Raw genomic sequence first — 25178 nt, forward strand, 5'->3', positions numbered from 1 at the left:
TGGACTGCCTGGGGCATCTTTCTAGCTCTCAGAAAGACACCTTCCCAATTCCAGTATCTCTGAGATCAACAGAAGTTCCTCTAACAGAAGTACATGAAAGAGGAATCACAAGATTTGGGGGAAGGGGAGCGAAGAGAAGGAGCAAAGACACTTCAGGCCTGTTGTAAGAAACACAGCACTTCAAAAGGAGAAATTAAATGAGTCTCTGCCTCTTCCACGTGTTCCTTCCCAATCAGCAAAGCTTGTTATAATCTACCACAGACACTGAACTCTGTAGGAGAATATTTAATTGTCGGCACAAGGAAGACAATACCAGGTCCCTCTTTAGCTTCAACACAGTATCACAGAAACCTGCTTGTGGTCAACATGCCTAGTGCCTTCTCCCTGAGCACCCCTCAACATAATGCTGAAAGCAAGTGAATCGTTTTCTATATACACATGGAGAATGCTTTTTACCAATGTTTGTTACCAGTTCCACGACTGTCAGGTTACTATGCTGACTGATGTGGGACATAACAAAAAAATGGATTGGCTAAACCGAGTAAATCAGGTACACAGAGTACTACGCCAGGATAAGTTTGCTCTTTCTGACTTTATATCAAAATGGGACATTTTGGCATTTCTATGTACCTTCCAGTCCATCCTAACAGTTCTCACAGGTGGAGACTCTTGCTCGGTACAGACAAGTTCTGCTTTTACATTCAATCTTTGTATGTAGAGGAGGTAGCAGTTTGTGGTCCCAGGAATACTCTCAAAAACAAGAGTAGCTGACGGAAACAGTGGATTAGGCAAGTCATTTCCCTGAGAAGAAGCTTCCAGTTTTGGGGTCTTAGGATATAAGGCTCCTTCTCTTCAACAGGATCATCATCTTAGCCAAGGTTTTTTTTTTGCTCTCTGTGTAAATAAAGGCTGAATCTTGCGGAATTTAGCATCTGGGTAGCAGGGTCGAGGAAGAAGTTGGAGTTTCTTTCCCAATCACAAACAGGAGTGCTAACGTAGTTTTTCTTAGCATAACATTTTTTTTCTTCCTTTTAAAAAGTATAGCATTTCATTGGCAGACTCAAATTTTTCTAGTTTAAAATTATTATCTTAATTAAACTCCAAAAGACATAATTTAAAAGCTTTACTGTATGTTGGATTGTGCTGTGTAAACACTGAAGGATTATTTGTTTTTCAAGGATTTTTATCACAAAGGAGAAATAAAAGGACAGAAACATGTAAACATGTCTATGTTGTTAGTTTTATTTTATGGCACCAGGACCTTGTGTATGCTGGTATATACCTTAAGCTTAAGCTATACCTGAAGCCCATCAGAGTTTTGACTTTTTCTTTTTTGAGGTAGACTTTTAAAATCTCAGACTACGTGGACTAATGAACAATCAGTCTAGAAAAAAAATGATAAGCTTTTCAGGATAGTAAAACACAAACAGAAACCACCATCAGTTATGAATTAATCCAAAAAAAATGAATGCTTTATTTAATTGGGAGTACATTCCAGTGTTGCTAAAAATTAGCTCAGAAATCTTTCATATCTGTTGCTTTTAGTAACACATTTGGTCTAAAATAAATGAGATTAATAAATTTCACTCCATTTTTATAATGCTCTTTCAGAAAAAAAAAGTAAAGGGAAGATAAAAATAGGCATCAAAATATCTACATGAGACCTGTGCTATCAGAGAGATTAGATTAAATTAAAAATATTACTCCCAAAGATTTATTCTCAACTTCGTAACAACACAATTATGATTCTTCTCTTTCAGAACCCAAATCTCCCACTATAATAAAAAGAAAATATAAATCCCCTCCAGAAAAAGAGCTCTCTTTTGTGTTCTCAAAAGTAGACTCTGCCTTTGCTTGCTTACAGTAAATGCTTTAAGTGCCAGTGAACTCATACCCCTGGGAATAGATTCCTCCCTTCAGTACTGAGAAAGAAGCTCTCAGGTCACACAGTAAGCAGTGATGGCATTGTCAGAAAAGCTTTCCTGAGGTGAAGGAGGTTTAGAGGTTAGAATACCCAGACTCTGGGCTGAAGATGAACTCTCTATTTCCACTTGATTTTTACTGGACTATTTAATTTCCGTGGAATTTGGTTTGTCTATCTGTGGAAGGGAAATAATAAGATCTGCAAGGATGAAACGGAGACACTAAACTTAGGAAGGGCTAAGAGTGTTCCACTGGAACACTCAAAGTGTCATGATTGGAGGAATTAATTCCACAAGAATTTGCTGAGCTGGACTGTTATTTCTATATTCTCACAGAATAGCACCATTGTGCCCCACGCTCATAATGTAGAGGCCACACGCCTGTGGAGCTTCTCACACTCTAGTGAAGAGATGTAGGAAGGAAGGCTGTAGAGAAGGCAGTGAAAGAAAGCATGCCTGGTACCTTGAGCCTGAGTGTGGGAGTGAGGCGCAAAGGCTATTTAGGGGAAAACATTCCAAGCATGGAGAACAGCAAGTACAAAGGCCATGAGGCAGGATTCAGCTTAGAATGTTCCAAACTTTTCAAGAAGGGAGTAGAGCTGGAGTCAAGTGAGAGAGAGAATGGTAGCAGTGGCAGGGACACGGAGTCAAACCACACCATGTATGCTTTAGAAGCAAGAGTAAGACACTTAGTCTTGAATCCAATTGAGATGTGAAGTTCCTAGAGGGTTTCTAAACTGAGAAAGAGGTGGCATGGCTGCATGCTTATGTGTTGATGTGTGCGTGTGTGTGTGACTATATATATATATATATAGTCACGTACACATGTATAACACATATATGTAATATTTTAAAGTCTGCTCACACCTAACCCTTCCACTTTTGCTCTCTGACAAGGACAGGCTTAATCCCTTAACAATCATTGTCCTAATCTCATACTGTCCTAACGCCTATTCCCTTATCTATTATAATACTGAATCCCTGTGAAACTCTGCCTTGCCATCAGCTATGCCTGAAGAGGCCCCAGACATCCCACAGGAAACTTGTTGTTGCCTCTCAAAATGGACTGTGTACTCAGCTGTGCAACCTGTCTTACAACCTCTACCATAAACATATAAGCAGACTGAGCCATCTGAAGGAAGAACCACATTTCTTCATTTTTATTTCCTCGGTCCCTATCGTAAGTGCCCACTACATAGTGGTCCTTGATAAACATTTGATGCCTGCAGAAGCAGGTGACCCAACTTACTTAGGCCCAACTCTTCCTGATTTCCTTTCCAGTTTTAAGGGGCAGAAGACAGAATAGGCCAAAGATGAAAAGAAGAAAATTGTGCATGTAAGGAATTTGCCAAGAGTTAGTTTTTTTTTTGTTGTTGTTGTTTTTTTTTTGTTTGTTTGTTTTTTAATACTACACTTTAAAAAATGACGAAAGATGCAGTGACAGCAAGAAAGAACTATCTACACAACTCTACCTGGGTACTATTATAACTCAACCTCAATAAAAACAGCACCCGAGTCTGATGCTCGAAACTGCTGTTGGCTCTGGAGGTTGCCAGAGGGTAAGGAGTCGCTCAGGAGCAGCACCAGCACACCCAGTTTTGCAAAGTTTCCTTTGTTCTTAATAAAACAATAAAAATGTTTTAGAGATCATCTGATGCGCCCGTAACCCCACAGGTGGGTAAGGAAGTGAATAGAAAGCCACACCTGGAAAACCACACCTGAGAACCAGGTAGGTCCAGACACTTATGGAAACGGAAACAAAAGCAGCCCTCGGGAACACAGATTACATTTCTCTCCTGGTGTTCAGAAAATCCCTTTGTAAACTTTGTCTGTCTTCTGAGTTTATACACCTGTGAGGGGTGCTTGTGCCTGTTAAGAAAGCAGCAGTTGCCAGGCTGGCCTGAAAGAACAGGTGGTTAACTGTTAACTGGCCTGAAAGAACAGGAGGGGCTACCAGGATGGGAAACCTTCCACCTGACCCTTTCCAGCCTTCACCCAAATAAATGATGCAGGGGGGAAGCAGCAAGGGTCACATAGTATCAGTCACAGAGAGTCTAGAGGGGCAACCCCAAGCAGCATCACTTACCCTAGGGCCACAGGCGATGTGTGAGGACAGATACTCCATTGGTGAGTATTTCATACCTGTTTCAGGTGAAGAGTCTTTATAATGATTTTAATCACAGGTGTGAATGGTGGCTGATGCCTGTAGTCTCAGTACTCTCAGGCAGGAGAATCACCATGAGTTTGAGACCAGCTTTGGCTACAGGATGAGTTCCAGACAAGCCTGGACTATGGAGTCAAACTAAAAAAATGTCTCCTCCCTCTAATCTTTTGGGGAAAAAAAAAAGTTAATCACAGGTAGATTTTCTGTTGCTTTGTTCAAATGAAAGTATCTGTGGAAAACACTCCAATTCTAGAATGAAACAATCCAGTTTCTCACTGAGAAAAGGAAGAGGAAGGTAAAACATGTGATTTTGCATCTGCGTCAAGCTTTAGTGGGGATTTAGTCAGCTACAAGTTTGAAGTATCATTTATTTTCCTCTATAGGAAATTCCAGCTGAGAACAAAAGACTGGTGAGGGAAAAAAAGAGAGAGAGAGAGAGAGTAAATTTGCTAACGCAGGCCTAATGTTTTCAAAATGGATATACAAAAAGAATCCAAAATAAGTCAGACTCCATTGCCTATGCATCAACATTAAAGTCACAAACAAAGGGAAGATGGATAGAGTTCCTTCCAAATAGACATTATGTTCCAGAGAAGACTTAGATTTGATTTGCAGCTTGGCATTCTTCCGTCTCTGAAATGAGCATTTTGGATGCTGTGCAACGCATCACGCAGAAGTCACCTGTGTTGGCTCCTTTCTGTTTTCCCATATTCATGCCCCACTGCTTACTTCCTACTGTTTACGAAATGAATTATGCCTGCTTGAATTGATTTAGTGATCCACCACCTCCGTGGAAGAGCATGGGACTGGATTCACCCTCATGCAGCTGTTAGCATTCAAGGCCGTCATCACCAACAGAACTCAGCCATGTGACGTGTGTATCTAGTCCCATGCTTTTACATGGTGGTGGTGCATCACTAAATCATGTCAAGCAGGCACACCACCTCTCCACTCAGGTTAGTGAGCCTCACAGGAACAATAAAGGAAAAGGTAAGGCCATGGCAAGTGAGGAACAGACTACCCAACACATACGGGCTTCACAAACCATGAAAAATCAATGGATCCTGCACAGGGAAGACAATAAGAAGTAAGCAAGTTGTAATAACAGCTCCATTGGTTAGAAGGGTGGGCTTAGCAGTGAAAGACTAGTCAATCCACTAGTCATAAGCCCTCAAGCAAGTGGCTTACCATTCTAAGGCTCTGTTGCTAGAACCAAAACACAAACAGGACAGAGGGAGAGAGGGAAGGAAGGAGAGACACAGGGAGAAAGGGGGAAAAGATATTACCAGTGAGAGTGCTCAGTGGATAAAGATTGCTGCTTTCAAGGCTCACAGCCTGAACTCAATCACCAGAACCTGAATCAGCTCCTGCAAGTTATCCTCTGACCTCTACACACAGGTTGTGGCAAGCGGATGCAGGTATGCATGCATGGACACATAAACAGACAATAAGCGAGTAAATAAACAAGATAAATGTAGTGAAACATAAGGCACCTTTATCAGCCTCCTGGGTACATACACACAAACACAGAGATGACTGACACACAGTAAAAGCTCCATAAAAGTTAACTACTAGAAACAGAATGGTGGATCAATGGAACTGAACAGAAGACCCAGAAATAAACCCACACACTTACAGACACCTGATTTTTGAGAAAGATGCCAAAACCATACAATGAAAAAAGATAGCATCTTCAACAAATGGTGCTGGTCTAACTGGATGTCTACATGTAGAAAAATGAAAATAGAATCCATATGCATCAACCTGCAGAAAACTGAAGTCCAAGTGGATCAAAGACCTCAACATAAAACCAGACACATTAAATCGGCTAGAAAAAAAGTGGGGAATACCCTAGAACTCATTGGTACAGGAGAAAACTTCCTGAACAGAACACCAACAGCACAGGCTCTAAGATCAACAATCAATAAATGGGACCTCATGAAACTGAAAAGCTTCTGTAAAGCAAAGGACATCGTCATCAAAACAAAGTGACTGCCTACAGATTGGGAAAGAATCATCACCAACCCTTTATCTGACAGAGGACTCATATCCAATATATATAAAGAACTAAACAAGCTGAAAAGCAATAAACCAAGTAATCCACTTAAAAAATGGGGAACAGCGCTAAAGAGAGAATTCTCTGTAGAGGAATATCGAATGGCAGAGAAGCACTTAAAGAAATGCTCAACCTCATTAGCCATTAGGGAAATGCAAATCAAAACAACCCTGAGATTTCACCTTACACCCATCAGAATGGCCAAGATGAAAAACTCAAGGGACAACACATGCTGGAGAGGTTGTGGAGAAAGGGGAACCCTTCTCCACTGCTGGTGGGAATGTAAACTGGTACAACCACTCTGGAAATCAATCTGGTGCTTTCTCAGACAACTAGGAATAGCGCTTCCTCAAGATCCAGCCATACCACTCCTAGGCATATACCCAAAAGAGGCGCAAGTACACAACAAGGACATTTGTTCAACCATGTTTGTAGCAGCTTTATTTGTAATATCCAGAAGCTGGAAACAACCCAGATGCCCCTCAACTGAAGAATGGATGCAGAAACTGTGGTACATCTATACAATGGAGTATTACTCAGCTATGAAAAATAAGGAAATCATGAAATTTGCAGGTAAGTGGTGGGACCTGGAAAGGATCATCCTGAGTGAGTTGTCCCAGAAGCAAAAAGACACGCATGGTATATACTCACTCATATAAACATACAACATAGAATAAACCCACTAATACCTGTACATCTAAACAAACTAAGCAAAAGAGAGGACCCTAACTAAAATGTTCAATCCCCATCCTGAAAGGCAAAGAGGATGGACATCAGAAGAAAAAGAAAATAGGAAACAACCTCGGAACCTGCTACAGAAGGCCTCTGAAAGCCAGAAGAAAACAGGAAACAACCTGGGAACCTGCCACAGAGGGCCTCTGAAAGCTTCTGCAGTATAGACTGTCAAAGCAGATGCTGAGCCTGATGGCCAACTGATGGGCAGAGTGAATGGAATTTTATGTAAGAAGTGGGAAATAGTAAGAGCTGGAGGGGACGGGAACTCCACAAGGAGAGCAACAGAACAAGATAATTTGAACACAGGGAACTTCCCAGAGACTCATACTCCAACCAAGGACTATTCATGGAGATGACCTGGAACCCCTGCACAGGTGTAGCCCATGGCAGTTCAGTGTCCAAGTGGGTTACATAGTAATGGGAAGAGGGACTGCCTCTGACATAATCTGATTGGCCTGCTCGTTGATCACCTCCCCCTGAGGGGGGAGCAGCCTTACCAGGCCACAGTAGAGGACAATGCAGCCACTTTTGATGAGAATTGATAGACTAAGATCAGAAAGGAGAGGAGAACCTCCCCTATCAGTGGACTTGGGGAGTGGCATGCATGCAGAAAGGGGAGGGAGGGTGGGATCGGGAGGGGAGGAGGGAGGGGCTTATGGGGGGATACAAAATGAATAAAGTGTAATTAATAAAAAATTTAAAAAAAAAGAAAAAAAAAGTTAAGTACTTTGATTATAGAATGAAAGAAGCAAGAATGTTGAAAATGAACTCATTAGATCAGTGATTTTTGCTACTTTGGGGTCATTGTCAAACTCTAGCTGTAATCACCCAGCATTCTAGGAGGCACTTTATAACTACCTGATAATTTGTCAAAAATGTGCTTTCCAGAGCGAGGATGTTTGCTTTCTAACATTTTTTGGAAAGGACACCACAGGCTTGGTAAGAGGCCATGCTATCTACTTGAAAATAACTGCTCAAAAATTTCTGTTGTGCTTTTTATTTGAACACAGTGAGCATCAACTATAATCACCTTAATTAAGGAATCAATACATATACCCCAACATATTACCACTGACTTCAGAGACAGCAAGGCTTTTTTTTTTACTTTGGATGCACTTGCAAGACAACTATTTAAAGAACACCCTGATACCTGGACTCCCTCAAAGCTGAATAAGCACCCGGCCAGGCAATAAATTGCTACCTTCCTGTGTTCTTTCTCTCTAAAACGTAAGTGCCATCACCTTCAATAAGCCAGGGAAACTAAAAACCACAGTCTGGTGACATGGTACACTGAGAATCAATGTACTGTGACGTTTTAAAACTGTGAAGAAACAGAGCATGTATTACCTTTGCAGAGTGCTCCATGGTGACCACCACTTTGGTTTTGGAACTGGACACTAAATCCATAGCTCCTCCCATTCCTTTCACCATTTTCCCCTGTAAAACAGAAACAGAAAACGAGTAGAAACATAGCATTTACTCCAGTCACAAGAAAAAGTATGCCATTAACTTGCCACTGCAGAAAAAATTTATTCAGCATCACTACTCAGTACTTGAAGCTCTGTTTACCTAAAATTTTGTTAAAAGACAAAGTTCAGGATACATTTTCAATATATGTAAAATTGCTGTTACTATTATAGTACTATCGAGTATCTGTGTGTGAATGATGCAGAGGCGGGCAGGACATGGCGTGTGTGGAAGTTACAGGACAACTCTGTAGCTCTGGTTCTCCTTCCACCTTTCCATAGGTTCTTAGGATCAAACTCGGTACGGCAGGCCCTTCACCTGCTAAGCCATCTCATCAGTCTACAGGATGAATAGTATCTCATTTTTAGTAAGCATTACTAATACCCTTTTGTTGACAACCTGGTAGTAGTAAGACAAATGAATAATAATAATAAAAAACTAACATAAGAACCTTTGTAGAATTCTTGAAAAAAATATGTCACATTGAAACCTTGACACCCGTGACCTCCATCTCTTTCTTTTAAAGATGTAGTTCTTATTACCTATTTGTTAATTATAGACACTTTGCCACAGATTCACTTTAGTAGGCTGATGCACTAAAGTCATTCTCTAGTCGTGACTAATAATGAAGGTGGTTCTGTCTATCTTTGTAGCTCTGAGCTTTCATCTTGCACTTAGAAAAGAGAGTGAGGGAACAAAAGGAAAAAAACACATCCTACTCAAGCAAAAACAGAAACTGGAAGCTGCATTCAGAACTATCTTGCCATCATTGATCTAGTCCTACCCACCCCTTCACCTTCATTCATTATTCATTTATTAACCACGTTCCATGTGCCATGCACACGCAAAGATTCTCACTGCCTGCTCTGGCTCCTGGATACACAGATTTGGGAGACACAGGTGTTTCCAAAGATGATGAAATAAATCCTCCTATGGCACAGCAAAAAGATGACTACTAATGTTAAAAATTCCTTAACGTTTTTTTATTTATTTTTAAGCTCAGTCCTCTTGCCATACTCTCCAATCATCTCAGAGATCTAAGGGGATTAGAAGGGCACCTGGACCCTTCTAATCTAAACAGGACCTCAAATCCATGACCTCAGAGACATCTCAGAGGTAAGCACAGCACATAGCACAACGCAGGCATGAATTAGATAAGCAGCATGTAGGAAAGGAGGGAGTGGCTGGATGTTTTGTGGCCTACAGCCTGCCATTAAGGAGATGGGCAGCAGCTGGCAACAGCAGAGGGGAGAGGCGTGGAGAGGATACAGGATCAGTTGGATTCAAACTAGAAACTTTGATACAATGAAAATTATCCATGTGAAAGGGTGCAGTTTTAACTTCTCTAGTCAATGCTGTGACCCTCAGTCAGCTGGAGCTTCAACAGACTGGTGATCAAGTCATCATATTTCTGTAGAAAACATCAGTATCTTTATGGCTCAATAAGTATGGGAAAGACACAGACAGTAACAGAAAACCAGAAATCAAGTGAACGTCTTCTATAGATTCCTTGAATCAGGATGAAAAAAAAAAAAATCCTTGTTTGTAATATACCACAGGCAAATTTTGAGACACAATGATTATAAAGGTTTAAAAACTTATGGCAGTTTAAAAACTTATAACAGGGAGCTTGCTCAATTTAACTAAATGTGATGTTCACGTCTGAAATCACTTCAATTAGTTAAATACTTACAGAGAACCTCCTGGGTACAAAACACTGAGCTGGCAGAAAAGCCACCTGTTTGTTCAGGTTAAAGAGTCCTCTCTCAAGCAGGCAGATCACTGTGAGTTCAGGGCCAGCCCGGTCTACAAAGTGAGTTGAGGAGAGCCAACACTACACTGAGAAACCGTGTCTCAAAAAACTGAAATAAATGAATAAGTGAATAAATAAATAAACACACACACACACATATACACAAAGAGTCCTCTCTCTGCTCACTCACTGTGTATGAAGTCTTCATAGCTCAGTTAAGTGATCTGATGTTCTCTAGCCCCCAAAGCAAAGGCTTGAAATTTCACAGCCCATCTTAACATCTAAATGCCTGCTTCCCAAAGTGAAAAGCACACAAGACTGAAACAGAACATCTGCATCTAGTCTGTTAACCTCTGTGTTATATATTGGCAAAGTATCCAACCTCTCTGATTTTGAATTAAGTATTTATAAAGCTAAAATAAGACTGTACATCTTTGCCATAAAGCTGTGGCAAACCCTACATAAGACAATGCATGGAAGCATGCAGTAAATAAAATTTACAGAGATATTCATGTAAACCTTCAGTCAGTCAACTCAACTTGTTGACTATCTAGTTTTTTAAATCAATTTTTTTATTAATTGCAGTGAAATTTATTCACTTTGTATGCCAGCGGTAGCTCCCTCCCCCTTCTCCACCCATGCCCCTCCCCCAGTCCACTGATAGGGGAGGTCCTCCTCCCCTTTCTTCTGATCCTAGCCTATCAAGTCTCATCAGGAGTAGCTGCGCTGTCTTCCTCTGTGGCCTGGTAAGGCTGCTCCCCAACAGGGGGAGGTGATCAAAGAGCAGGCCAGTCAGTTCATGTCAGAGACAGTCCCTGTTCCCATTATTATGGAGCCCACTTGGACACTGAACTGCCTTGGGCTACATCTGTGCAGGGTTTCTGTTTAAGCTAGACATTACATTAGAAATCTCCAAGCATGGGATTCTTTTCTTTGAAATATTCACTAATTAAAGGAGAGCAACCATGAGCCATTTATAAAAATAAAAAATAAAAAGCCTTAGACCAAACAAGCTTTCTTTCTCTGAAAGTGGTATTCCCCCTTCTCCTTATCTCCAACATACAGCTACATGACCTTTCCCTGTGTCCTTTCAGTATGTAATTCTATTATTACAGGGATTTTCAGGCTGTCCTTCCCTCCGTACCGGCACCTTTCCCCCTACACCATAAATAACCAGAGGGAAGAAACTGGCAAAGGAATGTTTGAGTTGTAGCAGAACACTGAGCATGCACCTCATAACTGTGGCTGGAGAAGGGATGGAAGGAAGAGGAAAGAGTAGAGCAGTGCTCCCAAATCAACCTGTTTCTGGCAGTGACAGTAAACTCTGCAGGGATTTGGGTTTCTTATGCTTTTAGCATGCTCAACGCATCAGAAAAAGAAAATAGAATGTTGCCTACCATCTGAACTCCCCAAAGATTTCTGAAACAGAATCAATTACTGAAGGAAGACAAGTGAGTCTATCTAAACTGGCAGAAGAAAAAAGAAAAAGAAAAAACAGTTATATACGGCAGGAAAAAAAAGTTATCTAGGGTGTACTCATCATTATCCTTCAACTCGGTTTATCAGCATTCATTTGAGTCACAACCACTTGCATTTCCCAGCTCTGCTGCAGTCAGTGAGCCTGAATTCCAAACACTGGGAAAAAAGGGAGGTAATAGTTGTGACGTCTAGGTGCTGGCCTGTAACAACTACTGTAATGGAAGTTTTGATTTCTTTAAAAACTCGGTTATGTTACATAAATATGTTTTTATTTTAACCCCAAGTGTGGTATTTTAGTTTGGACTTTAGTTTTTCCACAGCTGATAATTGCCTCCTGTTAGTCATGGTCTTTGCCTGCCTGTGCAGCTTGGTGAGGGATGTGGTCTAGGACTCTGAGGGCTTTAAACAGGAAAGTCCAGAAAGGGAAGGTATGGCAGTTTGGAGAGACCACAGACAGACAGTGTGGTAGCTTGGGGAGACATGGGAGAGATGCTTTGTGACACAGCAGCTTGGAGGAGATAGAAGGAGGAAACTGCTCCCTGTGTTTGCTGTTGATGGAAATTAGTGTAGCCCCAAAAGAACCCATTTACCGAGCCTAAACAGCTAGAGGAAGTAAAGGGGTCTGTGCCTCCTCTCCCCACTAATCTCTCTTTTACCTAGGGTTAAAGGGTTTTGGAAGGGAGGTAGAAGCTTAAATATCGCCCCCCCCCAAAAAAAAAAAAGAGTTAAAAATGAGCACAACAAACGATTGTATAAATCCTTCATGTTCTTTCACTTTCTACTTTATGTACGAACGTGCAAAGGCAAAGGAATGGGCACTCCTGGGTCCTTACATGACTGTATAACAAAGCCCACTTACTCAGAAACACATTCCACTGTTCAACATCAATGGAGAGTAAATGTTTAAGGTGCCAAACCATTGAAACTGGAAGGCTTATTTGATACAGCAGCCAGTGTAAGCAATCCAATGATGTGGTGAGCAAGTATCTTAATGGATAGCAGGGAACTCAATATAGAACTAGGGATAATTACATAATGGGACAAATGGAAGGGAGTTTGCAAGGCTCTTCGGAGGCAAGAGGAATATGACTCTTCCAGACACTATGTTGGGAACCATAATTCACTGCTCTCCAAACATCCAGCACATCATTTGACATTTACAAAGGCGCAATACAAAGAGTGAGCGAATGAGTGAGTGAATAGAATGACTTTGCTAAGGGAACACCTGAAAGGAGACACATATTCAAAGAGATCCATTTACATAGAGTGAGTGAGTGAGTGAGTGGGCAGAATGGCTTTGCTAACGGAACACCTGAAAGGAGATACCCATTACCCTTCCACACTCATCTTCCTCCACCAAACTCAATATCCTATTCAACAAACACAACAAAAAAGCTAAAAGTCAAGGGGATTAAGGTACAAAAGTTACACCTTTAAATAAATCATGAGAGAAAGATGACACTTGCAGAAAAATAGGCCTGTAATGAAGAAGAGGTTTTGCGTGTGAGTGAGCATTGAGTGGGCAGGTTGACCCCAACTGTAGCCTCTTTAAAATACTCATCAGCAAACACATATTTCTTGAATGGGGCAACTTTAGATCTGTACTGTTTCCCATCTAGCATAATGGGGAAATGATTGCTGGATGCTCAGCTTGCAGCCATCTCATCATTTTTCATTTAAGGGCTGGTCCTGAGATCAAGCATGAAAAGAATGCAATAAAATGAGCTAGATGTGGCATTCTCCATTACAGCGCCATCACACAACACTTCTACAAAGATAATGCTCCAACTGTGATTCTAATCCATAACTAGTCACTCAGGGTCTGTTACACAAATACCAAGACAGAAATCAGAAGTAAAAGGCCGTTAGGATTTTCAATAAAAATCTAAAATACAGACTTAATTTAAAATCAGTATTTTCAATGTATTTAATTTGCTTTATTTTTATACACTAATGCTAGAAGTTTTAAAAAGTAAAACTACTGAGGTACTAACATTAAAAATGTCAAAGCATCAAACTACAAATATAAAATTACATGCAAAAATAGAAAGTAAAGCAATCTCTGAACATGATCATGTAATTTTTGATGATGTTACAAGGAGTTTGAATATTTGGGGGAGTACTGCAAAAATGCTTTAACTAAAATACAAAACATGTTGAAAATTGTTCATGAGACCACTTTTTCCATTAGGCCATTAATAGCAACAGATCATTCCTAGATTTGTTACTGTTCAGTATTCTGGTATGAAGTGAGAAACCATTTAATCATATATAGAAACAATTTTATAGCATTTTGTATGTGGTGGCATGTGCCACAGCAGGAAATATGAACTCACTGGAAGTGAAGGGAAGGATGACTGTGAGGTGATTTATTAATAAAACTGGCACTTGCTGCTCAATTATTAAACACCAGAACATGAAGTACCCACCTCAATCCAAATATAAGCCTCTTTATTTCTGTCTTCCCCATTATTATACAATGCTCAAGCAAAGTAAAGTTCCCCTTACCATGCTCCTGGCTAAAGAGTAGGCGAGGCAATATAAGATAGTTAAGTAATAACATTTGCTGAAACACAAACAGGCCAAAACCTTTTCTTTAGGGATAATGAAGACTTTCAATTTGCCTTAGTTTACAACAAAGTCACAGCAGAATGCTTTCCTTTTTGCATTATACTTAGTTTTCAAAACCATGAAAAGATGGTAACTTTCCTTTCATATATTTAATTCTATTTCCCAAGACAGGTGAATTGACCATGTAAATGAACTAGTATGGGACTGGAAACATAATTGCATTCTCTATTGCTAGGTAGATAAAATAGCTTCTGCATCATAAATATCAGTTATCCATCATAAAATGGCCTTTCCAAAAGCAAAATGCAATGAGCTTGACATTTCATTTTAATAAGCACTTTTATTCTTGTTCTCGTAGGGGCCTGGTTCATCAGTTATAACCCACCTTGGGCTCCTCTGGATTTAGTCCTTAGAGTCTGAACTTGGTTCCTTCCTACCCTGTGCCACTGCAATGAGAACTGGACCCAGTGATCTTTCTGTCTGATTCAGGCGGCACCTTTGGAGTTTACATCCCACCAACTGCTTGAAACTATGCTCTCAAATGTTTCCACAGCACAAGCCTGGCCTGCTCCTCAGCTCTTGCCTCTGCTTTGTTCTCCAAGAGCACTTTCATCTGCTCTCTGAACATGAATCATGTTCGCCTCTGCTGGCATTTCCAGCTTAGGTCTTCCCTGAGTTTCAGACTTCAATGTCTAAAAGCTTCATAGGCTCCTCTGGCAGCCTAGTGGCAGATTCCTCAGTTCTCCCCTCTAATTCCTTGGCTGACGAAATAGATTTCCTTTGCCCTTCACTGAAGTCATATGAGTAAGTTCTGGTTGAAGGAAAGTAAGTGAAAGTACTGTATAATATTCCAGGGTTAGACTATAAAACCTCCCAAGAGCCAATGATCCATGTTCCTGCACCTTCTACAAAGTACAAGTTGGAAGTGGCCAAAGCTGGATAGGGAAGGCTGAGTCCTTGAATCACTGTGCATGAAGCAATGGTTGTGAGTCAGATATTCATTCTAATTCTATATGTGTGAGGAACAGAACATGATCTTTATAGCATGTTAAATAATATATGCCTCAACTCAATGTGTTCTTATAAAATTAGGTATTTTTGTCAAGGCTAATCTTATTTACTCATTAACTTCACAGCTTAGTTCATGTCTCACCCATCATCTACCCAATGATCCAAATCAGAAACATCCTTGTCTTCTGCCTCTCCTTTATATCCTCAATGAAATGAGTCATTCAGTCACTACGAATCCCAGCTTTCCCAATACTTTCTGAACTTGACCAGTGTTCGTACAATTTCCCCAGTGGCTGTGTCCAGCCTTGTTCCTCCCAAACCTTTCTAACCAACAGTAACAGGAATCGCTCTAAAGTAAGTAGCTGAATACACTCTTTCTCTGCTTTAATCCTCTAAGTGGTCCATCAGTATACCTGGGTGAAGTAAAGCAACTCTGCCTGAATACAAGACAATGATATTCTGACCCCCTGCTCTCAATGGTGAATTCAAGCATGGTATTCAGCCGGAAGGGGACTTCCTGACTTCCCCATTCCCATCTCTATGACAGGAACAGAGAAGCAATCAGACTATACCGGATATGGCTGTTTAGTATGCTTTCAGAGCCAATCCTCATTCAGTCAAGTGAGTCCAGCACATCTTATAACATCAACCATGATTACTCCTCCAGGGCATGCACTCCATCTTCCATATTACCTTATTAAAGAGAAGAGATGAGGGACTGGCCACTCATGAGTGCTCCCACAGAATCCATGAATATTGTCATTTTAGACTTTATCATATTACCTGTATTAATATGGGGTTGGTGGTCCCTGGAAGGTAGTGGCAAGGTCATCTACTTACAATTTAAGTCTTCCTTATGAGATAGGCACTCTCTGGTCAGTAGCTATACTCTTACTGTCCAGCAATCTAAATAGGAAGGCTCCAAGTCCCCATTCATTTGAATTCATCAGTGCCACAGGCCTAACACCTCTGATGGAGACAGGACAGTTGGCTTTACCTTGTCAGCTAGAACATAAGCCCTTAGCTTCCTATTCAGTTCCAGTCCAAAATGGCGACTGATATATAATGGGTTTTCACAGTAGGCATTTAAGTAAAATCTAATTTGTATTTTAAAGTAAGTTCTGTAAACAATACAATTTGAAAAGAAAAGCTGAACTATAGCAAATTAAAGGCTGGAGCTGTACCTACAGTGTAAAGAACAGCAAAGATGAAAAACAAACTCCAAAGCCAGTCAAGATGGCTTAGGCCTGTAACTCCAGCACTTGGGAGGCCAAGTCAGTGGGATTACTACAGCTCAAGACCAGTCTCAAATATACAGTGAGTTCTCCATCAACATGGACTACAGCTAGAGTCCCTATCTCAAAGAAACAAAACTAAACAAAAATCCCAAAGAATAAAAGAAAGGATGGGAGGAGCTAGGGAAAGGACAGGAGAGGGTGGATACCAGAGGGGCTGACCACCCATAGCCAGCTCAATGCTAAGTTGGGCTTTTCCTACTTCCTACTCAGAACAAGTTTCTACAGCAAAGATGAAAGAGTAACTGAAAACAAGAGTAACTAAAAATAAGAACACCTCAGAATATATACTCCTTAATGAACTACCGAAGTGATTCAGCTTATACACACACCACATACCACACATATATCCATCTGACTACCTGAGTTCACACAACTGCTATATTACAGTTTTTAGTTTTCCTCATACACAACCAAAGTAGCTGGAGATGATGAAGACATCCAGGGTGTCTCTCATTGCTCCCCTTAGCCTGGAGAGTGGTCAGTAAACACATTCCACCCAAGCGAAAGACCTGGACCCCCAAGAGGTATCTAAAATAAATGTGAGGTTAAAATATCACTTCAGGCACTGCAAACCTAACGTTCAACAATTCTTTCTGTGAAGATGGAGGCAGAGACCAAGGCAGAAAATAGATATGGTACTCTGAAATTGGCGACAATAAGGGACCAATAACTCTTTCATGTGATAACTCATACCCTCCTCAGGGCTGAGTGCTCAATAAATGTTATTTCATAAACAGCTGAAATATAGTGAATTTTTTGTTTATTCTTTTCAAGGGAGGAAAATATTATTTACAAGTTAGCCAAGAAAAAGGAGCTTAAGAAACTTAATTAATGGCCATGAATTAAACCTCTATTCACACTTCTCAGGCATTCTCTCCCATCTCTGGAGAGATACAGAATTCTTTGAATACCTCAGAGTTCCTGAATGCCTCCCTTTGTTCATGGGATACAGTGAGATAGATACCAGAAGAGGGAGAACACAGGAATCAGGATAGGAGCCTACCACAGAGGGCCTCTGAAAGACCCTAACTAGCAGGGTATTGAAGCAGATGCTGAGACTCATAGCCAAACTTTGGACAGAGCACAGGGAATCTTATGAAAGAAGGGAGAGATAGAAAGACCTGGCAGGGACAGGAGCTCCACAGGAGAGCAACAAAACCAAAAAATCCAGGCAAAGAGGTCTTTTCTAAGACTGATACTCCAACCAAGGACCATTCAAGGAGATAACCTAGAACCCCTGCCCAGATGTAACCCATGGCAGCTCATTCTCCAAGTGGGTACCCTAGTAAGGGGAACAGAGACTGCTCTGACATGAACTCAGTGGTTGGCTCTTTGATCACCTTCCCCTGAGGGGGGAGCAGCTTTACCAGGCAACAGAGGAAGACAATGCAGCCAGTCCTGATGAGACATGATAGGTCAGGGTCAGAAGGAAGACCTCCCCGATCAGAGGACTTGGAGAGGGGCTTGGGAGGAGATGAAGTAGGGAGGATGCAATTGGGAGGGGATGGAGGAGGGGGCTACAGCAGGGACACAAAGTGAATAAACTGTAATTAATATAAAAAATAAAAATTAAAATAAAAACAATAGAAACTCTGAAACCTTAATGCTGTCACTATTTTCTTTCAAATATTCATGAAGAGTAAACCTTATTTTCTCTAGAAGTACAAGCAATGGATTCTATTATCATTCATAGAATTATAGGACAAGAGCCATGTGTCAACTTTAAAACATTCTTCATAGTTACACAGAATTAATTTACAACCATGTACATTTTCTAATTCCAGGCCGAATTTCTGAAAATGAAAATTTAGTCTCCAACAGAAATTGTTTATATCACCATATAACAAAGTATAGAGGCAAAACCACATGTTTATTTAAGATACTGCTTTATTTCAAATGAGCCTAACAAAAACAGAATTCCTACTGTAAAGGAAAGATGCTTTTTAAAACCAGGATCAGTATCTTCATTCATTTATTATGAGGTAATCCATAACCCATTATGTAGGATAGAACATGTCAAAAATGTAATAGGATTGATTCCTAAAGAAATCAATTAACTTCAAACATGAAAAGTTAGTTTTGTTCCTTCTATTAACCACAATTAATTTATCATTTTATAAAAGTGTAAATATCATTTGAGTGCTTCTACCATGTTCTTATGGTCTCAATACATTTAGCATTGGCTGTCATTAACTATATCAAGGCTATCAAGCACACCTGAGTATTGGGAGTTAATAAGCACTTATTAAGTGAACTATGAAACAATACATTTCCTTTTCCTAAGGTACAATGGATTTGTGACCAAGTTCCTCTTGTTGTTGCCATTACAAAGGAAGCACATTACAGAGGTCAACTTCTTTGTCACAAGGTCACAGGTAGACTGATCTGCTTTCTGGACTAATAAAATGGGCAGTCAAAGGAAAACCTGTTATTTCTCCCTCTGCCCAAAGCTGTAGCTTCAGTTTTGACTGAGTCTAGTCATAATACCGCAGAGATGAAAATAAACATCACTTGAGCTGCCTTATGTTCATCTTCTTTGCTTGGCCACCTTAAAAGGCATCAGCGTGAGAAATTTGAGCAAGTGTTCTAGAATAGATATATGCAATGTTTCTGTTTAGAATGATGTGCTGCCATGTTAATATAATTACATTCTGTAGTCATTCATTAAACAGAAGCAGAAATAGGTACCAGAACCATATTTAAAATTCCAAGGATTAGCAGTTTTCTTTCCACTGGATCACCAAGGGGAATGTGCTAGAATCATATGAAACCATTTACACATGACCAGCAATGACCTACAAACACGTACATTCAACTATATGTTCTAGTGGTTTGAGGGCATAGTGGGTAAAAGACCTCATTTACAATCACACAGCTATTTCAAAGGCTTATGTTACTTTTAGGATATCCCTGGATAATCCCTACAAAACAACACCTAAAACACAAATAATTTTTATGGGTCTGTGTGTATGAGGATACATCTCTCTTTTCAACAACCCCATTGGCATGGAATATTGAATTATGACTACGCCTTCTGCAATCTGAAACAATCAGTCTCAGAAATGTTCTTTTCTGATTCCTCAGAGAGGGTGTGAGAACCTGAACGGTGGCAGAGGTGCACTTTCCTCCTAGTCACCTCCCACCATCTGCAAAGCTCTGAAGAGCACATTACAGAATTATTGTAATTACACTGCCATTTCTGACAGCTGAATGGGACTTTTACAGTGAGAGGCATGGTGACTGAAAGAACATTACTGAGGAATACACCGAAGTTAGCAATGGCATTTTTATCCACAGTAGAAAAGAAAAAAAAGGTGGGGGGAGGAAGTGGTAGAAGATAATTTAAAAGTTTTTTTTTTTTTAAGCCCACTAAGAGCAATTTTGAAAGATCATTTTGTGGACACTAAATGTGGGTTCTCTATTAAGCAAGTAAAAGCTTGGATGAAAGAGTACAAAATCAGTTTGCATCTACATTAACTGTAAGTACTCTGTTGAGCTGTCAGCTGATGCCTGGTCTAAGGACCATGAAGAACCAGCCGGTACTGCAGGGTTACAAACATTCATGGCACACTGGTCTCTCTTAGGATTCTGTGAGAAAGCCTTGCTTTTCATTTCAGGTGCCAAGTCTTACTTTGTAAAGAGAACTTGTCACATGAGAGGCAGGTCTGACTCTGGTGACTGAGAAAGTCTTATTTCTGGGACTCAGGGACCCACAGGCCTGAGTACCACCACATACAAACTCATAGAGTAAGACCTGAGCTCCTGGAGCTCCACAGAAGGGCATGGCCATGATCCTTCTTCTCAGGAACACCAAGACTATGGAAGATGTGAGTTGATGTAGAAAAGCCCAGGGGTCCTGACATCACAGGCAGTGGCCACTTGTGGAAATCAAAGGTCCACTTTTTCATCTGTAGACACTGGAACCAAGAGTGCTGCTATGAACTAAAGTGGCTCTTCTTCAAACCAGAATGAGATAGAAATAATAAAGCTCTTTTCAAATATTAAAACTGGTTCGAAGGATTACTTTGGGAAATTGGAAAGACATTAGGAAGAAGGTGTTTTGTTTTGTTTTGTTTTTCCCCCTGAGTTACTAGGTAGAAAACGGGACATTCATTTTGTTCCTTAAAACTCTTCACGTGAGGTAATAGGGATCCACACAGGTCGTGAACTGAAAGACCTAGAAACAGTGAAAACCTTGAGCTGCAAACACAGCTGCTTGGTTTCTAAACACCTCTTTTTTAATAAGAGAGGCAGGTCCACTTGAAAAAAACAATGACTGTTCAATCAAACAAGCATCTTTTGTAGTACCAGAATGTGAGGAAGCACTCACCAAAAAAATGATAAAAATGGGAGTGGTCCAAAATGATCTAAGAACGAGCCAAAATGAAACAGCTACCAGCGAGGATAGCTTGAGCAGGTAGAGCAAGAAAAATGTAACACAGTATTGCATTACAAACCAAACTGTATCAGAACATACTGATATCAATGAATTAATCAAATGACAAATACCAAGGTAAGAACAAACATTCTCTCTCTAGAACAATTATTAAAAAAATATACAGTACCTCCTGTTTAAACTCAATACTTTTGACAACAAATGTATGAAAACTTTCTTCATAACAAAAGCCCTCCAAGTCTTCTAATACCTGCTGTGTGCTCAAGAATTCAATACACTTCTGTCTTCAAACATCTGGTATTAGTTAGTGTACACCCACAGGGAAGGGATTTAGTTCCATAACAATGACCTTCTCATTCTTCAAAAGACAATTATTGCAAATAATTGTCTTCCTGACATTTCTGCTGACCCACCTATGATATCAGCAGCTCCCACAATCCCCTCTCGGGTTTAGTAATTGACTAGAGCAGGTTACCAAGTCCTAGAAAGCATGTGACTTACTGCTGTTTGTTATAAAAATACACCCAAAGAGGAGCCAAGTGAAAGGGATGCTCAGAGTAAGGCATGGCACATACAGTGCAGAGCTCTGTGCTAGGTTCATTGTTACCTTCATTGCTGTATTCTGTACCCCTAAGTCTTAAACACCAAAGTCCCACTATGTAGATGCAAATGATTAAATCATTAGCATTGGTAATTGAACTGGATCTCCAGCCTTAGTCCTCCCTCCACGGGGAATATAATGACAGTTCTATTTAACTGGTGTCCAACTAATCATGACTCAGTCTCTGGAAATACTGAGTCGTTTAACCAGCCTGACCTTAGGCATAGATAGAAGGGACTTGCCATCAACAAGTGAGGTTCCTCTCAGGAAGTTCCAAGCAGAGAGAGTCACAGTGTTTTTCTTACAATTATACCTTCCCTTCAAAGGGCAGCAATTACTCTCCTAGACTTTGAAGGTGGAGTAGATGAACTGAACTGCTTCCAAGGAATAATGCAGGAAAAGGGAATAGTAGTATTTACTAGTGAACAAACCTAGACAACCAAGTGATGAAAGAAACAGTGTGCCATGTGACACCATTTGCTTCTAAATGTGAGGACATTATACCTATCCAGTATTGTTTCTTTTCCTAGTTAAACTTATTTTTAACTGGGTGAGTGACACAGAACTATAATCCTAGCAGTTGGGAGACAGGCAGAAGATGACTGCAAGTTTGAAGTCAGCCTCATCTACATAATGAGTTCCAGACAAGTGAAGCCTCTGCAGCAAGACCCTGCCACCAAACAAAACTAACCACATTAAGCTGTACGTTTCAATGGTGTAACATTTAAAAACATGTACAAACCATATAACATTTAAGTCAGCTTAAGCACATCTGTCTTCTCAAACATTTATCTTTTTTTAATTAAATTTTTATTTTTTTATATTAACTACAGTTTATTCATTTTGTATCCCAGCTGTAGGAGCTCCACAAGGAGATCAACAAACCAAAATATCTGGGCACAGGGGTCTTTTCTGAGACTGATGCTCCAACCAAGTACCATTAATGGAGATAACCTAGAACCCTGCACAAATGTAGCCCATGGCAGCTTAGTGTCCAAGTGGGTACCCTAGTAAGGGGATCAGGGACTGTCTCTGACATGAACTCAGTGGCTGGCTCTTTGACTGCATCCCCCGGATGGGGGAGCAGCCTTGTCAGGCCACAGAGGAGGACATTTATCTTTTTTTAGGACAAAAACTTTCAAAATCCTTCCTAGATTTGTGAGTATAGTGTAATACTGCTGTATAGAGTCATGGTCCCACGAATAAATTAAGGACTTCTTGTTCCAATCTAACTGTAATTTAGCACTCATTAATCAAACTTTTACTATTCCACCCCTTACATTGAAAACTACTATTCTACTCTAATATGACACCAACTATGAGAAAAACATCAGATATAAACGCCAACTGGGGGCCATTCTACAGGGTAGCTGGGTCAATACTTCTTAAGACAGGCAAAGCTGTGAAAAATGAGGAATGGCAGAAAGTGTTATGGACCAAAGAACACTACAGGATGATCAATGAACATTCTAGGGCATTTGTGTTTCCTAATTAGTATATTAAAATTTTATAAGAACAAAATACTATAAAAAACCCCGAATTAAATCTTGAACAGAAAGATGACATTAATGGGAAGGGACAAGGCATCCATACATAGACTATGTTTATTTAACAGAAACTTGTTAAATAAACAAATCAGCGTTGACAAATCCAACATAGACCATGGTAGTACAGGATTGTAATAACGGAAGGAAACTCTATACTACCTCTCATGATTTTCTGTAAATCTAGAATCCTAATTTTTAAAAATCTCTTAAAAAACAAAATTGCATACATTGCTTGTTCCTGTGACTCAGTCTATTTTTCCATCAAACTGAAACCAAAACAAAGATTCAGTGCTTAAATTTCTACCTCTAGGAGGCTCTCCTGATGGCTCTTCTGATGGCTTTAGAAAATCCAACTCTAAGAACAAGTACATTTGTGACAATTACATTAATCCATGTTACTATTAGGGTAAGAGCTGTTCTCTGGCAATAGCTTCACTTTATTCCTTGGCAGAAGCCAACATTTAACACTAGAGTGGCCACCAGCATTCATGGGGGTAGTTCCTAAATAAAAAGAAACATAATTCTGAGATCTGCATATATACACTCTGGGTCGATATTTTTTCTTTTCATTTTTGTAATAATATTTTTGCCACCCAAGTCATCATTGTCCCAATGGTAGGCATCTTAAATTTCTGAAAAAGGCTTTTGTTAAACCAAACAGTAATTAATACCTTTTAAAATAAACCACATTATTATTGGTATTAAACAATATAAGTGCAACTGGACCATTGTTGCACAACAATGAGCTGTTACTCTCTTATTATCATAATTTCTTTTTACTGATATGATTCATCTTGCTCATATTATACATCATTTGATAAACTTAATTTTATGAAAGCAGTTCTTTATCTGAGACAAAAATGTTGTAATTATAATCACAAAAATAAAAGGAAATAAAAAGCACTTGGAGTTCTTATATTCCTTTATTAAAAAAGAAAACATGTGTAAGTTAACTAAGTTACTTATAAAGTTATAAAACAAGTCAGAGAAAAAAATGGTATGAAATCTTTTCCACTTCCAGAGAAAGGTAATTGAACCCCCACAGAAGACACTTCCTATTTTAAGATACCCATTAAGTTGAGCTTATTGCATTATTTTTTCTTTCTTCTTGTTTCTAATCTGTTAGGTGGTGTTAATTAATTTAGTTAAGAGGCAGACAGTAAGCCTGGAAACATCCTATGTAGCTTCAGCTTGGACAATCTCTAAATATAAAGTTAGATTCTTCAGGATGCAAATTATAAAACTTTCCAGTGCCCTTATAAACAAAGCATGTGTTTCTCAGCAACCTGAAGGCTGCGATTTAGGAAACTTCAGTCTCCTCCAAACCAATGCTCATGAGAGCAGTTGTGTTCAGGGCAGAAACTATCTGTCAGTGCAAGAGTATACTTCTCATCCAGTTTTGGCAAAAAGAAACAAAAAAGGACAAATGTCTTTTGAAGGTAGCTAATTTTGTTTTACTTATGGATTAAGTTTTCAGTTTCTGATTATTTAGAAATGCACTGAAATAAACTAAAGAGAGAATGGAGAGCTAAAACATATCAAAAACTGATATGTAGAGCCAAAGTTTATACTGAATGTACAACTTTAATAATATTAGGAATCAGGCATATCAACCAAAACATATTTGGAAATTGGTGCTCACATACCTATATTTGAATAATCTAAATATAAATGATCTTATTCATTAATAGTTCTCTGCACTTGAAGGATTGTTAAAGCATCCCAAAGACTTGTTTGAGTTGTCAAGTAATAATATAAAGAATACTGAGTTCATTGGATACAACAATGTTTAAAAATTAAAAATGGATTTAAAAAAAAAAAAAACCTCTGTTGGCAGAAAATCCCTGGCATTTTAGTTTAGAGAGACAAACAGAGAAAAATATGTAAAAACTGGCAATTTTGCAAGATTGTAAAAGGTCTGGAGAGAGAATGAGTGCAAGGTATTTTAAAAACTCGTACTCGCTCTGCTTGCCTTACTCACTTAATGTAAAGTCATCAGGAAATTTTGAGGGTTTAAAATGTATGTTATCATAACATGTGCTCAAATGAAGTAAATTACTCTCTCTGATCCTCATCAATAGCTGTGATCTGACCAGCACTGCTCCTGAGGCCTTCCTGATCCACACTGTACTGTGTGTGTGTGTGTGTGTGTGTGTGTGTGTGTGTGTGTGTGTGTGT

The 25178-nt window shown here is 39.6% G+C and overlaps 1 protein-coding gene across 1 annotated transcript in view; it reads right to left on the reverse strand.

Annotated features, from left to right (window-relative positions):
• Oxct1 (3-oxoacid CoA-transferase 1) overlaps window positions 1–25178 on the reverse strand; it is a 121345-nt gene that overhangs the window by 16570 nt on the left and 79597 nt on the right. Inside the window, exon 14 of the mRNA XM_055601121.1 lies at window positions 8225–8314. Within this exon, the coding sequence (XP_055457096.1) occupies window positions 8225–8314 (90 nt within the window). The remainder of the gene's footprint in view (window positions 1–8224; window positions 8315–25178) is intronic.

The sequence above is a fragment of the Psammomys obesus genome, unplaced genomic scaffold (genome assembly GCF_907164565.1).
Source record: "Psammomys obesus unplaced genomic scaffold, mPsaObe1.curated_primary_1811, whole genome shotgun sequence".
Taxonomy (NCBI): Eukaryota; Metazoa; Chordata; class Mammalia; order Rodentia; family Muridae; genus Psammomys; species Psammomys obesus.